The sequence below is a fragment of the Somniosus microcephalus genome, chromosome 11 (genome assembly GCF_052327205.1).
Source record: "Somniosus microcephalus isolate GS21.2 chromosome 11, FLI_Smic_1.0, whole genome shotgun sequence".
Taxonomy (NCBI): domain Eukaryota; kingdom Metazoa; phylum Chordata; class Chondrichthyes; order Squaliformes; family Somniosidae; genus Somniosus; species Somniosus microcephalus.
This window is the reverse complement of record NC_140997.1, coordinates 38,562,606-38,579,673: the sequence shown is the minus strand read 5'-3', so window position 1 is coordinate 38,579,673 and position 17,068 is coordinate 38,562,606. Positions and strand designations below refer to the sequence as shown.

The 17,068-nt window shown below is 45.9% G+C and overlaps 1 protein-coding gene across 1 annotated transcript in view; it reads left to right on the top strand.

Annotated features, from left to right (window-relative positions):
• Nucleotides 1-17,068, top strand: part of pkd1a (polycystic kidney disease 1a) — a 221,037-nt gene that overhangs the window by 157,957 nt on the left and 46,012 nt on the right. The window contains exons 27-34 of the mRNA XM_086000509.1: nt 3,330-3,525; nt 4,813-4,983; nt 5,746-5,889; nt 6,766-6,976; nt 8,208-8,334; nt 10,450-10,563; nt 12,149-12,189; nt 14,174-14,376. Of these exons, the coding sequence (XP_085856635.1) occupies nt 3,330-3,525; nt 4,813-4,983; nt 5,746-5,889; nt 6,766-6,976; nt 8,208-8,334; nt 10,450-10,563; nt 12,149-12,189; nt 14,174-14,376 (1,207 nt within the window). The remainder of the gene's footprint in view (nt 1-3,329; nt 3,526-4,812; nt 4,984-5,745; nt 5,890-6,765; nt 6,977-8,207; nt 8,335-10,449; nt 10,564-12,148; nt 12,190-14,173; nt 14,377-17,068) is intronic.

Below are 17,068 nucleotides of genomic sequence, written 5' to 3'. Positions count from 1 at the left end.
TTGGAGGTGCTGCCGAAGAAGCCTTGGCAAGTTGCTGCAGTGCATCTTGTAGATGGTACACACTGCAGCCACAATATGCCGGTGGTGGAGGGAGTGAATGTTTAAGGTGGTAGATGGGGTGCCAATCAAGCGGGCTGCTTTATCCTGGATGGTGTCGAGCTTCTTGAGTGTAGTGGACTTTGGGGAGTCAGGAGGTGAGACACTTGCTGCAGAATACCTAGCCTCTGACCTGTTCTTGTTACCACAGTATTTATGTGGCTGGTCCAGTTAAGTTTCTGGTCAATGGTGACCCCCCAGGATGTTGATGGTGGGGGATTCGGCAATGGTAATGCCATTGAATGTCAAGGGGAGGTGGTTAGACTCTTGCTTGTTGGAGATAGTCATTGCCTGGCACTTCTGTGGCGCGAATGTTACGTGCCACTTATCAGCCCAAGCCTGAATGTCATCCAGGTCTTGTTGCATGCGGGCATGGACTGCTTCATTATCTGAGGAGTTGTGAATGGCACTGAACACTGTGCAGTCATCAGTGAACATCACCATTTCTGACCTTATGTTGGAGGGAAGGTCATTGATGAAGCAGCTGAAGATGTTTGGGCCTAGGCACTGCCCTGAGGAACTCCTGCAGCGATGTCCTGGGGCTGTGATGATTGACCTTCAATCACCACAACCATCTTCCTTTGTGCTAGGTATGACTCTAGCCAGTGGAGAGTTTTCCCCCCCGATTCCCATTGACTTCAGTTTTACTAGGCTCCTTGATGCCACACTCGGTCAAATGCTGCCTTGATGTCAAGGGCAGTCACCCTCACCTCTGGAATTCAGCTCCTTTGTCCATGTTTGGACCAAGGCTATAATGAGGTCGGGAGCAGAGTGGTCTTGGCGGAACCCAAACTTGGCATCAGTGAGCAGGTTATTGGTGAGTAAGTGCCGCTTGATAGCACTGTCGATGACACCTTCCATCACTTTGCTGATGATTGAGAGTAGACTGATGGGAGGGTAATTGGCCGGGTTGGATTTGTCCTGCTTTTTGTGGACAGGACATACCTGGGCAGTTTTCCACATTGTCGGATAGATGCCAGTGTTGTAGCTGTACTGGAATGCCTTGAGACATTTTACTATGTTAGAGACACTATATAAATGCAAATTGTTGTTGCATTGATTAAATCAACCATGTGGACCATTCTTAGCACAGGCTTGGAGCAAACTGGCTCATGTTTGTTTTTAAAAAAGTATTTGATGTGCCAGCGCCTGATTTTAATGAGGCACAGAATGGGAGAATCAGAATGGGAGAATCAATCAGTCGCTGTAAAATGCAATAAGCTGTAGCAAATAGCTTCCATGTGGTTATAGAAGCTGGACGTTTCTGCAGAAATCATGTGTTTACCTTTTAGTGGCTGGGTTTTGTTTTGCTGCCGTGTGGAGGGTGTTAAAGCTCCTTCGTGTGGTGCTGTGCTTCATTTGCTCTGAGCTCTGGGTTTCTTTGCAGTGAATTAAGTTTTCCTCAGTAGTACAGCTAAAGGGGGTTAACATTTGAAGGCCCGCTGCCACCAGGGCGATTCTCCAGACAAGCGCAACCTATGGTCGGAAAACCGTAGGCCGGTGGTCGACGCTCCCCTCCCCCGCCTCCTCCCAACCCCAGCAAGCATACTCCTAAAATGACCCCACCCCAAAATGAAAAACCCACCAATACTGGACTCCTGAAGTAAAATGTATTTTTCTAAATGGTGTAAATGTGTAGCAGGCCGATCAGCATTTGAAAGAGAAAGATAGATTAACCCTGCTTCCCCTGGAACTTTAATGTATTTTTTATTTTTCCCCAACATTATGAGGGGGTGAAATTGGTCTTGGGCACTTTACACCCCACCCGATTTTCTATTCCATTCACCCCCTCAGTTCCTACACAGTTGCTTCTAAGTAATGAGTGTCTGTGTGATTGAAACATGTGCCTCTCAACAAAAACAATTTGAAGTAGAGAGGGCCTGGCTGCTGATTTAAATGTCTTTGAAAACTACAAATTGGAGAGATGCTGGGGAAGAATTGCTCGTCACTAAGTCCATGCATTCAAAAGCAAAAACGTGTTGTCGACATTTGTTCCTACAACCTCTTTGCTAACAGCACAAACAATGTAACTCAAAATGGAAAAGGAACCATAAAAACTAATAATTTACTTTTTGGTTTCCATTCGCAAGATAGATAGTGAATAGAAAGGCCATTCAGTTTCTCTGAGCACAGACATGCAGAAATAAACCCACAGTCCCTCCAATGCAGCATTCTTAATGATTCCCAGATTTCTGCTTACCACACTTTGTGTAAAGACATTATTCCATTAAAAGGCAATTGTCTCATTGCAAGCTACTCCTGGGAGCAGGTTCCCCTCTAGCCAGGTTGATCAGAGAGCTCTGGGTTACAGACCTCTCCACAAAGCATCTCAAAGGGAGGTCACAATTGGCCAACAGTAGTTCCTTGTCAACAGACAGAGACAATTGAAAACTCCTCCCCATCCAAATGCGTGTTGTCAAATATTATAAAGCACAAATTGCGGCTGTCAACTCGGAAGATTGCTTGAGCTGTACCCTCCCAAAGTACAGAGAAAACCTTACTTCAAGGTCATTTTGACTCTGGCGATGGTGTAACTTTTTTTACGCAGCGAGTTGTTCTGATCTGGAATGCACTGCCTGAAAGTGTGGTGGAAGCAGATTCTGTAGTGACATTCAAAAGGGAATTGGATAAATACTTGAAGGAGAAGACATTTATAGGGCTATAGGGAAAGAGACTGGGATTAATTAGATAACTCTAGCAAAGAGCCGGCACAGGCACAATGGGCCGAATGGCCTCCTTCTGTGCTGTATCATTCTATGATTCATTGACTTTAATCGGGAGAGATGTATATTGGGCGGCTGATCAGACATCGCCCGTTTTACACTATCTCTCAAAGTCAAAATCACACCACACCTATGTTGCTTTTATCAGGTTATGTGCTTAAGGGTTCTGTGCACAAATTGTGGCACCCCCAGCGCCGCCCCCCACCCCCACCGCCGCCCCCCACCCAAACCCCCAGCGCCGCCCCCCCACCCCCAGCGCCGCCCCCACCCCCACCGCCGCCCCCCACCCCCACCCAAACCCCCAGCGCCGCCCCCCACCCCCACCGCCGCCCCCCACCCCCACCCAAACCCCCAGCGCCGCCCCCTCACCCCCAGCGCCACCCCCCACCCATGAAGAGAATTCTTTTCTTTTGGCTTCCATGCTGCTTGAATGGTTATTGAAGACCTGTGATGGGATGATAGCGCTTAAAAGAAACTTTCCTTCCTCTCTCCTCCTGTTATTTTGATCAGCCTTCACCTGTTGTAAAGAACTACATTGTCCTCATCACGTGTGGCATCTGCTTTGTCATCTATGCTGTCTCCGTCGTCATTGTTCGGAAGCTGGACCTGATAGACATCAATCGAGTTGGAGTCATCCCCCTGTGTGGCAAGGATGGATTTTACAAATATGAGATCCTGGTGAAAACAGGATGGGGCAGAGGGTCAGGTGAGAGGCACTGATGTTCACTCAATGATCACTTATATCTTCTATTTCTTTAGCAGTTCTAAACCGAAGAAGTTGGAAGCCCATTACATTGCGGAGTGTCATAAAGCATTAATCCAAGCAAAGGCATAATGAACCCAAAGACTATTGGTTGTAATGGTGACATTTACAACATCCACTTTTTAGAATGGAATGCAGACCAGTTTTCTATTGACTTTGTGAGCCCACTCCTTCGGGAGAGGGAAGGAAACACCAGAGAAGCGGAAACCTTTTGGGTTTTAAGAGTCCAAATTGTTTTGGTGAAGTCTTTGATTTTCAAAATATCAGATCACTTCTGAAGGAGGCTGCAAGGACCCCTCACATTAATGTGAGGTGAAACTAAACACACTCCAAGCTTACACTAGACCCTACGAACAGAACATTTAAAAGTTCAGGGCTATTATCATTGGCGTAAAGATATTTAATACGTCACTGTGAAATAACATTGTGTTGTTTATTGAATGGAGACTCGGTGTTGCACCATAACTGCAGCCAGCCTGTAGCCATGTCAGAGAGGATATGGCATTCAGCTGCAGTTATCTTTTTCCAAAGGGTCTTGACATTCTAACAGGCTACTTGTGGCAAGGTTGTGGCATTAAAAACCGTTAATTAGAAAACAGTGACATAGGTTGGAAACCCATTGAAGTGAATGGTTTTATTTAGATAAAAATGAAAGACTTCCACCGTAACAAGTAAGACCTGACAAGTCTTTTTTGTGCGGTTTAGAAGATGGATTTTCATTGCTTCTAACTATGCAGTCTCCTCACTCACGGGATACGAATAACATCCCACAGTTGCCCATTTGAGTATACTTTGTGCTACCGGGTTTATATATGTAACAGCACACATCTTGTACTTGATCCCCAGCACACTCCTCCCGTGTCTAGCTTCTATTTACAGACTCGTGTCTCCCATTTTACCTACATAGTACTGAGTTTCAGAACAAACATTTCCCAATTAGTACTTGTACACGCTCACTGAGGCTCCAAGATCAAATATTCGTAAATGTCAAGATAGGATAAGATTAATTAGGAGTTTGCAACAAAGGAGATTTTGTTTCTTTAACCAGTATTCCTCTCTATATTGTTGCACTTGGGTGAAAGTTAAATACTTAACACACAATAATATCCTCCATATGATTGGGTGCCAAGAATTGTTAATAGCCTTTATATAGGTTTGGATCAAAGTAAGAATTGTAAAGTTAATAGTTGATGAGAGTGATATGTTAAGTTACCTTTCACAAACCAACAGGCACATCATCTCACGTGGGAATCAGCCTATACGGCAGAGAGGACAAGAGCGGTCACAGACACCTGGATAACGAGGACGCTTTTCACAGGAACAGCGTGGACATATTTCAGATTGCGACTGATAACAGCCTTGGCAACATCTGGAAGATTCGTGTTTGGCACGATAATAAAGGTAACAGAAATTTTGAACTGTCACCAACAAGAATGGCCAAATGGCATATCTTGGGTCTAAATACAAAGCACCGTGATCGAACATAAAAATGTAACACTCTAGCCACAAAATACTGAGGATGCTGGAAATCTGAAATATAAACAGAAAATGCTGGAAATACTCAGCAGCTCAGGCAGCATCTGTGGAGTGTTCAAGGTCAATGAGGGGGAAGGTCAAAGGGTGTAGTGAAAACACGGCAAGGGGTGAGATTGGAAGGGGGGATGGGATCAGACGAAAGTGAAGGAGAAGGAGGATCTGGAGGGGTGTTGGTATCTAAGAGTTGTTGAAGCTTGCAGTCCTTGAAACCTTGAAAGAAAAAAAGTTTTTTGTTAAAGCGCCAGATGAGGCGAAGGATGAAATGGAACTGCGGACCAGGGCAACTCTGAAAGCGAGTAAGTCGGTGCTGCTGAAGAGAGAGGCCGAGAGTGTGCATGTGGCAGCGCATGGCGTTGAACGTGGATCTCAGGAGGCAGTGAGAGCAGTGGTTCAAGGAACGCTGAATATCTTGGAGATGTCTGTAATCATGAGTGGATCCGAAACATGAAGGGTGGAATTTTAGTTGGAATCCACGTGGAATAAGTCGGGGTCGGAGACAGTATAACACTTAATAGTTAGTGCTATTAGTGGACCAGTGCTGCCCACAGCAACCTACTTCTACACTTACTTCACTCACTCCAGGGTTGACAATCGTTATGCTGACTATCTCCGGCTTTTTCTCACTAGGTCTTACCCCATCATGGTACCTGCAGCATGTAATAATTAAGGATCTACAGACCAATAACAGCTATTACTTTTTGGTGAATGGCTGGCTGGCTGTTGACAATGACAGGAATGACGGTCTAGTGGAAAAGGAGGTCCTAGCTGCAGGTAAGTCCATCTGTTTGGAGGGGAGATCGACACTGGCATGGCCGTACCACTTGTGGAGGCCAGGGTATAGCACAAGATAATAGGGTTCTTCCAAACATAGGAACGGAAGTAGGCCATTCAGCCCCTCAAGCCTGTTCTGCCATTCAGTGAGATCATGGCCGATCTGTATCTTAACACCATCTACCCGACTTTGTTCCATATCCCTTAATACCCTTACATTACAAAATAGCAATATCAGTTTTGACATTTTTAAATTGACCCCCAGCCTCAAAGAGCTTTTTTGGGGAGAGAGTTCCAGATTTCCACTGCCCTTTGTGTGAAGACGTGCTTCCTGATATTACCCCTGAACGGCCTGGCTCTAATTTTAAGGTTATACCCCCTTGTTCTGGACTCCCCCACCAGAGGAAATAGTTTCTCTCCATCTACCCTGTCAAATACTTCAACATCTTAAACACCTCAATTAGATCACCCCTTAATCCTCTATACTCAAGGGGATGCAAGTCTAGTCTATGCAACATACTCCAGACGCAGTGATACACAGATTGGAATGTGTTTAATAGTGAACCGTAACTATGTTACAGGTCAAGGCTACTATTGAATCTGTATCCACCAGCCAATCAGACAGTGCATTCCAAATCCTAAGCACTTGTTGTGTAAAAAACATTTTCCTCATGTCGCCTCTGGTTCTTTTCCCAATCGCCTTAAATCTGTGTCCTCTGGTTATCGACCCTTCAGCCATTGGAAAAAAAAACTTGGGACAATTTACATGGGGTTATTTTTCTCTGTCCAGCTATCCCTGAGGTTTAGACGGGATTAACCTAGTCAGGAACTCCCCTATGTTTCTGTCTGAACTATATTTGCATTTTCCCTGTGTAGCCGAGGCTAAACTAAAAGACTTTACCCGCATCTTCACTGCGGAAATCCAAAGAGGATTCTCGGAGGGCCATATCTGGCTATCAATCTGGGATCGGCCACCTCGCAGCTGCTTCACCAGAGTCCAGAGGGTCACCTGCTGCCTCGTACTGATATACCTCTTCTTCTGCGCTGGTGCAGTATGGTACGGAGTCATAAGTGACAGAAGCAAAAGGTACAGTCCATCCTTCTTTATTTTAATCAAAGGCCTTTCCTCCGTTGCCCTGAGAAGTAATGGTGCTGGGCTGAATGGCTTCGTAGCGATTTTCCTTTGGCTTGCTCGGCCACTTCAAAGAGCATTAAGAGTCAATCGCATAGCGCGAGAGTGGGTAGGGGCGACAGGTTCCCTTCCCTGAAGGAATTAGTGAACAAGTTGGACTTTTAAGACAATCTGGCAGCTTTCATGGTCATTATTTCTGGTGCCAACCCACAGCTTGCCAGATTTATTGACTGCCATTTCACAGATTGGCACGAACCTGTGGGTTGCTAGTCAGCTGGATTCAGGTTTCAGAATGCTTACCATTATACCACGGGACTTTTAACCAGGCACATATTTTCATAATGGTAAACAGCTATATTTCTAGCATATTCTTTCAAAAAATTGCAGTGCACCTACACTCATATTTCATTCAGTCATCGCTGGGGCAACGGGAGGGGCATAGAGGCAGTTCTGCACACTATACAATACCAGGAATCCATGTCCCTCCCAATAAAGTGGGGGTCTCATTGCACTACAGAGTGTGCAAGAACTGATTTATAGCACTTGAGGTTTTATGTAGAACACTATACTTCCCAGCATCCTTGTAAATGCTCCAAATAAATGAAAATGGCAATTTTCCCTACTATTTTGGACAGATATATTAATCAAAAAGAGCAGGATTTTCCATTTTCAATAAACACATGGATGGGCTCGTACACAAGACTTAATCAATTTGTGGCACATCTTAAATTTTCTCCACAAGCAAATTATTCTCAGGTGAAGCATGTAAACCTCTGCTTGTATCAAGAGGGTTAAAGCAGTCAGTTGATGATGATGGGGAGGAGAGGAGTTTACCTCAGGATTGTTTGCATAGGAACAAGAATAGGCCATTCAGCCCCTCAAGCCTGTTTTGCTATTCAATTAGATCATGGCTGATCTGCATCTTAACTCAATTTACCTGCCTTTGCTCCATATTCCTTTTTACCCTTGCCTAATAAAAATATCTCTCTTGACATTTTCTATTACCCCAGCTTCCACAGCCTTTTAGGGGAGAGAGTTCCAGATTTCCGCTACCCTTTGTGTGAAAAGGTGCTTTCGGATTTCACTCCTAAATGGCTTTCTCACCAGTAGGTTGTTCAATGATCTTGCATGATGGCTAAACAAATAATTGCATGAATATATGAATATAACTTTTTTATTTTCCCAGTGATGTTCCGGTTTCAACGCTGGTACCTCTGAGTGGAGAATGTGTAGCGGCTGGTATTGTATCCAGTATAATCATCTATCCAGTCTATCTAATCATCATTCTGCTCTTCCGCAAAGCTCGGAGCAGGGTAAGCTCTGGGATTGTAATCCTTTTCCTCTGTAAACTGAATATTTATCCCATTTTTTCCAAGTTTGGAGTTCAATGTCAGCTTTTCTGATCAAGCAGATAGAACAGACTCCCAGCAAACGTGATTGATGTTGTGCCGATTCCCTTCAAAAAGTAGGTGGATAAATGTCTGGTGGAGAATGGCTATAGGGATAGGTGTAGATTCAGACCATCAAACACTCCACAGGACAGGATGGCTCCGATGCCCTTGAGGTTGCGGTACCTGTAAAGGGCTGTAGGCTACAGATAAATTGTACAGGCATGAGAATGGATGAATATTCTGGATTTTTGTTTTATTACCTTTGGGGATCAGGACGTACTTACACATAACTTGCCCCCAAGAGATGACACTGGTTGGATAGAGTCCACCATGAGATGGATTGTACAGCCCTTGTGGAAGGAGTGGGCTCGATGTGCTTGTCTCATTCAGTTGCTTTCCGATAATCTTAATTCACTTGTCACCACAGTCATTATTTTTACATCATTATGCAAAGATAAGCCGTATCAATTGAACTACGTGACTCTTACCATAACCATTGCTCTGTGCATTCACCTTACTGTGGAATAAAGCCGATTAGAGAATTTCGCCCAAGCCTCATCAAGTGTTAAATCGGCCCACCTTCCAAGTTATTGAATAAATACATGTGTAAAAGATACAGAGACCCAGTCCCATTCACAGGGAAGTGTCACTGTTCTATGCCTGCGTCCCAGTATTGTACAAGTAGATATAGGACAGTGTGAGTCAACTCCCATAGAAGTAAGACACTGAAATTGACTATGGTAGCAAGTGATATTGCTGAATCCGAGAAGGTATAAAATGATACAGCACAGAAGGAGGCCATTTGGGCCATCGTGCCTGTGCTGGCTTTTTGGTAGAGCTATCCGATAAATTCCATTCCCCCGCTCTTTCCCCATAGTCCTGTAAATGTTGTCCCTTCAAGTATTTATCCAATTCTCTTTTGAAAGTTACTATTGAATCTGCTTCCACCACTCTTTCAGGCAATGCATTCCAAATCATAACAACTCACTGCGTAAAAAAAGGTTTCCTCATGTCGCCTCTGGTTCTTTTGCCAATCACCTTAAATCTGTGTCCTCTAGTTACCGACCCTTCGGTATCTACAGAAGACCCGAATCTAACACTATCATAACTTAACGAAGTGGGAAGTAGCAACCAGGCATCTATCGTCTCTGGCTGGAATCGCCTCTCCAACTATATAAAACAAACTCCTGTTTTAAAAAAAAACTTTCCTTTGCTTAGCAGTCGCCAGGAGTTTGGGGAACATAGAAATATAAAGGAAAACTAAGAGACGCCAGCAATGGTACAGATACAAAGTAAGAAAAAGAACTCATATTTATAAGACTCCATATCGTGTACCCATGTGGTGTCACTGTTGCTATGTAAACAAAACGTGACAGTCAGTTTGCGCACAGCAAATGAGGTCAGTGATCAGGTTTTAGTGGAATACAAACAGAAAATGCTGGAAACACTCAGCGGGACATGCAGCAGCTGTGGAGAGAGAAGCAGAGTTAACGTTTCAGGACGATGACCGTTTGTCAGAACAGGTTTTTAATGGTGTTTGAAGGAGCGATGTTGGCCAGGATACTGAGAGAGCTCCCTGCTCTTCTTTGAAAAGTGCCGCGGGATCTTTTATGTCCTCCAACTGAAAAAGCCTCGGTTTACCATCTCCTCCAAAGATTTATCTTTGTAATGTATTGGGCTATGTGATGGTTCAGCAGAATGTACTGCTGCTTCAATACAAAACTTAAATTGAATCCTTTATTCCCCCTGCTGATAATTTCAACCAAAAGACTTGTAAGCGATCACGACCCATCTAGTTTAGTTCATATTTAATTGCATCGCTGCAGCAGTTAGCGAGAAAGTACATCGCAGAACAATGCTGTTGTATTCCCTAGGTGCTACTACATAATACATCCCATAGTTACCAAACATTTACTAGACAGCAAGCCTCATTAGTAGGCAGGTCAAGAAACACGTGAAGTTATTCTAGAGGATAGATTTCAGAAAAAAATAGGAACGATACAATTTACTGTATATCCTACCTTTTTTTTTCCACAGGCAGCTATGAATGACCCAAGTCACCATGAATCGAACGTGCTGGAAATTGATGATTACGTCGATTCCTCAACAGCAGGCAGCTCCTTTTTGACCTTTACAGACAATCTGGAGGAGGTACGTTGGAGACTTTAGCCACTGTGTGTTCTGCACCGAATGACCTTACACAGGAGGTAAATCAGTTGATGCCATCCCCACTAGACCGTGCTATCTCCCAACACATTCCTACACGTGCAGCACCCGCTCCTTCCCTGACATCAAGACTGCCGCACAAGAGGCATTTTTCAGTTGCCCCCCCCGGCCTCAAAGAGCTTTTTGGAACAGAGAGTTCCAGATTTCCACTACCCTTTGTGTGAAGATGTGCTTACTGACATCACCCCTGAACTGCCTAGATATCATTTGAATGTTGGACCTCCTTGCTCTGGACTCCCCCGGCCAGAGGAACTAGCTTCTCTCTAGCTACCCTATCAATTCCGTTGCCGTGCCTTCAGCCGCCTAGGCCCTAAGCTCTGGAATTCCCTGCCTAAACCTCTCCACCTCTCTTTCCTCCTTTAAGACACTCCTTAAAACCTACCTCTTTGACCAAGCTTTTGGTCACCTGCCCTAATATCTCCTTATGTGGCTCGGTGTCAAATTGTTTGTCTTATAATATTCCTGTGAAGCGCCTTGGGACGTTTTACTACGTTAAAGGAGCTATATAAATACAAGTTGTTGTTGTTAATCAGCTTCAAACCTCAATTAGATCATCCCTTAATCTTCTATACTTAAGGAAATACAAGCCTCATCTGTGCAACCTGTCCTCATAATTTAACCCTTTTAGCCTCAAAAAATACTTCGTGACAAAGTGTTTTGCAAACATTTCTTGCTCAGAAAATCAGAACATTTATCTACATAATAGTCACAACAACCCACATTATGAATTGCTGTCGGATGTTTGACAACATGATAAGCTGCTCGATAAATGCAAGTTTTTTTCTAGGTGTCAATTTTGTTACAATAAAATTACTTACAAGAGGCATAATGATGCATTTCAATGCCATTTATGTCATCACGCTGTGTGTTTGTAAGCACATTAATAAAAGGTTTGCCCAACAGTTTTTCATGAAGACGGTGACCCTTTAAAGGAGGAGTCAGAAGGCCGTGGGTTCAGGTCCCATTCCAGGGACTGGAGCACATAATCTAGGCTGACACTCCCAGTGTCAGTACTGAGGGAGTGCTGCACTGTTGGAGGTGCCGTCTTTCGGATGAGACATTAAACTGAGGCCCTGTCTGGCCTCTCAGGTGGATCCCATGGCAGTATTTTGAAGAAGAGCAGGGGCCAATATTTATCCATTAACCAACATCACTAAAACAGATGATATGGTCATTGATCTCATTGTTGTTTGTGGGACCTTGAAAGTCCCCAAGCAGTCCAGTAGACCAGCTGGGTGGTTTTAAGATGCAGTTTCACACTAAACTAAAGTTATACTGCCATCACTGTAAGATAACCCTGTTTGAAGTGTGGCTCGCACTGCTTGGCATTTGTGTTGCTGTACAGCTGAAAGCACTTTGGCCCAATGCCAAGTTGGCATGTGAACTGCACCCCAAAAAGTGCCCATGAAGAGGCCTTTCCCTTCCTTCTGCAATGATAAGCATTCTTTAATTCATATTTTTTTTTTTTAAAGTGAAACTTTAAAAGATTCATTTTCTTTTGTTAATGTAGGATTACAAAGAGAAGCTGAAGTCCGATATAACTTCAAAGAGGTCAGTTTGCCCTGATTATTAATCTCAGTTCTTTTAGTCTTTGCTTCTCTTTCAGTTAGAAGAGAGGTGAACTTGTGGAGAAGAGAACTCCGATGTCGGTTGCAATCAGCACAGTGTTTCTTTGAGATTCTCTTTGAGAACGAGACTCGTCTTCCTTAAACTCTGTCACATTTCTTTAGAGGAAAGTATTGCTCAGTTGTTAAAGACACCGCATGCTGTGTCACTGAGCCATGAGGTCCCAGGTTCCTGCTCCGTTAGCTGGTCTCAGCTGGAGCGACAGTGGGGGGGGGTGGTGCGGCTGATACATTTGGCCATTGTGCCCCTGGGCCAAGGATTGGCCAGTGGGGGGGGGGGGGGGGTGGGGAAATTAGCGAGTGTTCCCACCAATGTTCCCTCTGATTATTTCTTTTAGTGCGCAGTCCCTTTAACTGGGTACATTCAAATTTTCATGCACGTGCAGTTTCCTCCCTGTAGAAGATGGTGAGCAGCCTGTGCGGGACCTCCAGACTACTGCGCGGCCGTGCAGCTTAGTGGGAACATTGCGGCTTCCCACTCTCGGGGTGATTTTGCCAATGGGGGCGCGTTGGAGGCGGGACTGCTGCTTGGTGGGTCGATGTCCCACCTCCATCGATTTGTCGCCAACCCACGCTATTTTCCCTTGATTGACCTTATTAAGCCTGCCCAGCAGGTTTAGCAGGCCAATTAAGGGAAAGCCGGTTGCAGAGAACGTCAATGTATGATGTTTCATCTGTCAAAGATTTTTGACAGATGAATTGTCATCGTTTTGACAGCTCTGTGAAGCTGTCAAACACTGACATTCTCTGTAGTTTGATAAGTTCTTGAGTTCAAGACCTCATCAAACCTCTTTCTTTAGCAGAAATTAGATGGTTGTTGCATTGGAGAATGCAGCAGCCATCTGTCATCTCTGCCGCGGAGATGCGAGACTCTCCGCATCCCCAACAATTGAAGCCTGCAGGAAGAAACAGAGGTAAGTAAACTTTTTCCAACACTTTCCACTCACCTCACATACTCACCTCTCCACACTTGCACCCATCACTTACCTTCACGGCGCACTTTTGCAGCCCTCCGGCCCCCGCAGACCCACTGCTCACCTCGGTGACCCTGGCGGGATTCAGAGCCTTCGGGAAGCCCGCACTTGTGTGGGTAAAATGGGGATAATCCTCTTATCTGCCTGTTAACTACCTGTTAACAGGCAGATAAGTGGCTGTAACCCCCTTCCTGCCTCCAAGGAGACGGGACCCGGCGCGGGATGGCACGGAGGCGGTTTGGGGAAGGGTCGGGCACCCGCCCCCAGATTCTGCCATTTTTTCGGCAGTCCCGCTTCCATACACACCTCCTCAGTGTTGGCAAGATCGCACCCCCAGTTTCTATGTAGTGATCACTGATAGGAAGTGTGCACGTGCTGATGTAAGATGAGGACAGGGTCGGGCATAGCCCACTGGCCTTCAGACACCCGGGGTTAAAGCTTGCACATGAAGAATGGCCATTTGGATGAGGTACTGGCTGTGGAACTATACCCCTTTGCATGAGTCAATGCCTGCCAGGAACCCCACCCCCCCGATCTGATTATAAAAGTTTGAGATTACCCAATTTGGCAATGGCACAATGCTTTGGAGGGACAAGACTTTTGTCCCATGAGCGCCTAGATGTCTAGCCCCAGCAAACTGTTGGTCCACGGACAGGATCATAGCCGAGGCCCTATCTTCTCCTGTCATAACCTGGCATCCATGCAGCCACATTTTTCAGCAGGGCAGTGGTCAGGTTGATTTTTCCCTGTCCCAGGGTATCTGAGGCAAATGATATAATTCCCAGTTACAACTGTTCTTAATTTGTGGACTTCTGCATTTTCTTTTCAAAAAAAAAAGTAAAACCCCATGAGGTGGCTCTTGTTTATGTTGGCAAGTCAAGTAGCTTCATTCCAATCACTGTAACATGACTGCTGAAACTTCATCTTCATCCACAGCCTGCCGAGCTGGCCTGTCTACAACAGCATGATGAATTGGCCAGACCTGCTAAATGATCAGTCCATTATAGGGAGCAACATTCCGAAGCTAAGGAGAGGCCGAGGAACCCGCCACCTCGGAATAGAGCCGCAGCTGAGTTCAGACGATGAGCCCCTCTCCCTCGGCTTCGATCAAGTCAGGAACAAATGCTTCTCCGCTTCAGGTAAAAATTTAGGCCTAAAAATTCGGTTGCTTTGCGCCTCCCGTTAGCGCCCTAAGAGGGCGCAAAACAAGTGGCACCTGGGCGCGGCGCCGCCAATGCCTCCCGCGGAATTCAGCGGGAGATTAGCGGCGGTGGTAACCGTTAACGCCCCGCGGCGCTGCGGGCGATGACGTCATCGCCGAGCGCAGCGCCCTGCTCGCGCCCCGGCCACAATCTTCGGTAGCACCCCTGACTTACCACCAGATGCCATGTCCGACGGGGTCGGGGGGCCTACCAGCGGCCGAGGCGGTGCAAATTAAAGGGGAGCTGCCGGGCAGCCATTTTTGTTGCTGGCCGCCTGCCAGCACCTGCCCCCCTCTGCCGTCCCCGGCCTCCTCTGCGGCCCCCCCTCCCACAGAGTGTCGCCTGTGCTCCGTGAGCCCGGCACTTCTTGAGTGCCGGGCTCTTTTGCCGGCATTACAATCCCTGGTGGCCCAGCTGGGCCCTGGGTCGGGCTGCGCAAGGCCCCTCCCCTTTAATAAGGGTAGGAAGGCCTGCAGTTACGCGACGCGATGTGCCACAGTGTGTGACGCTGCGGCACGTAGCGCCGCGATATTCATTCGCAGCGCCCCCAAGAGGGAGGCAGGGCGCTTCCAGTAGCACCCCGCCTCGTTCTTGGGGCGCTACTGGTGAATTTCGGCCGCGGGGGCACTAATTTTTTGGGGCACTAACAGTAGCGCCCCGGCGAAGTCAGCGCCCCAAAGGGGGCACGACCCAATTTTTCCTCCTTATATAACTGTTAAAAAAGCGCTAAACTTTCGTGAATGGGGAATCAAGGGCTCCTTGAAGCAGTAAAAGTAAAAGAAAGACTTGCATTTATAGAGCGCCTTTCACGACCTCAGGACATCCCAAAGCACTTTACAGTCAATGAAGTACTTTTGAAATGTGGTCACTGTTGTAATGTAGGAAACGCAGCAGCCAATTTGCGCTCAGCAAGCTCCCACAAACAGCAATGTGATAATGACCAGATCATCTGTTTTAACTGTTACAGGCTGACAGAGATCAAATGGTTTGCTACACAATGGTTTCCAAATATCTAGACAGGCTAATGAACTGCTTATTATTTAGCAACTTTGGATTAGCATATTAAGCGCTTTTTTTCTAGGTCCTATTTTTTCTTTTTAAAAACTTGCGAGAAAACACATAGCTTTTAAAATAAAAAAAACAGCATTCCAACAAACACTTTTTCCAATTCCTTTCTATGGGGAAATGGTCAAAAAAATCCAGAGACGTCACGAGAGTTGATTGTGTGTGAGATCTGGCGCTCCCACTGAGGAGCCCGCCATACAGGATCGTCCTTCCATTAAAACTGCTGAACTGGCTGCGCGCCCACGATTTCTTGACCTGCTCTTTCTGCAGCATCGCTCCTCGCTGGGAGCACCCACCTGTGGAATCACCCCAACTGTTCCTTGATTTTTGGCGGGGAGGATCATTACTATACGTTTTACTGTTAATTATTGAATCTTAGCTAATAAGCACCCCTCTAATATGGCGTGCAAGGCTCCAATCTTCTTCCCCCATCTATTGTGAATTGGCCCTCTTGTTCTGAGCATGTAACACAATGCAGGAAACTCTCTTTTAACCGGCACCTAAATAACCGGAAATCTCTGTTAACCGGCAAAATTCAGGAGTAGGTTCCTGGATCTGTGGCTGTGTAACTGGGGTTCGTGCACTTGTTGCTAAGCAACAGGGACGCTTGGTCTGTGGCCGGAGTTCCTGCACATGTTGCTAAGCAACAGGGAAGCCTGGATTTGTTGCTGTGTACGGAGCTCTCGTACCTTTTAACTATACCTCTCTGTAATCCAGACTTTATGATAAACCGGCACCACGCCGGTCCCGTTGGTGCCGGATAACAAAGAGTTTCCTGTAGAAATGTTTTATCATAGCTACTTAGTCTTTTTGCAAGTACAAAGCATTCCCATTTTTTGAAAGGCCACAATATCACAGTCCTACAAACCAGAAGCAGATGCAATACTGGCTTCCCCATTTCTACTGATGGGGAACTAGATGTAATATCTCCAAGTTTGCAGACGACACAAAGCTGGGTGGGCGTGTGTGCTGTGAGGAGGATGCAGGGAAACTCCAGTATGATTTGGACAGGTTGGGTGATTGGGCAGATGCATGGCAGATGCAGTATAATGTGGATAAATGTGAGGTTATCCACTTTGGTGGCAAAAACAGGAAGACATTATTATCTGAACGGCAATAGATTGGGAAAAGGGGAAGTGCAACGAGACCTGGGTGTCCTTATGCACCAGTCGCTGAAGGTAAGCATGCAGGTGCAGCAGGCAGTTAAGAAGGCAAATGGTATGTTGGCCTTCATAGCGAGAGGATTCGAGTACAGGAGCAAGGATGTCTTGCTGCAGTTGTACAGGGCCTTGGTGAGGCCACACCTTGAGTATTGTGTGCAGTTTTGGTCGCCTTATCTGAGGAAGGATGTTCTTGCCTTGGAGGGAGTGCAGCAAAGATTCATCAGACTGATACCTGGGATGGCAGGAATGACATATGAAGAGAGATTGAGTCGATTAGGCTTATATTTGCTAGAGTTTAGAAGAATGAGAGGGGATCTCATTGAAACTTATAAAATTCTAACAGGACTACTAGACAGATTAGATGCAGGAAGGATGTTCCCGATGGTGGGGGAGTCCAGAAC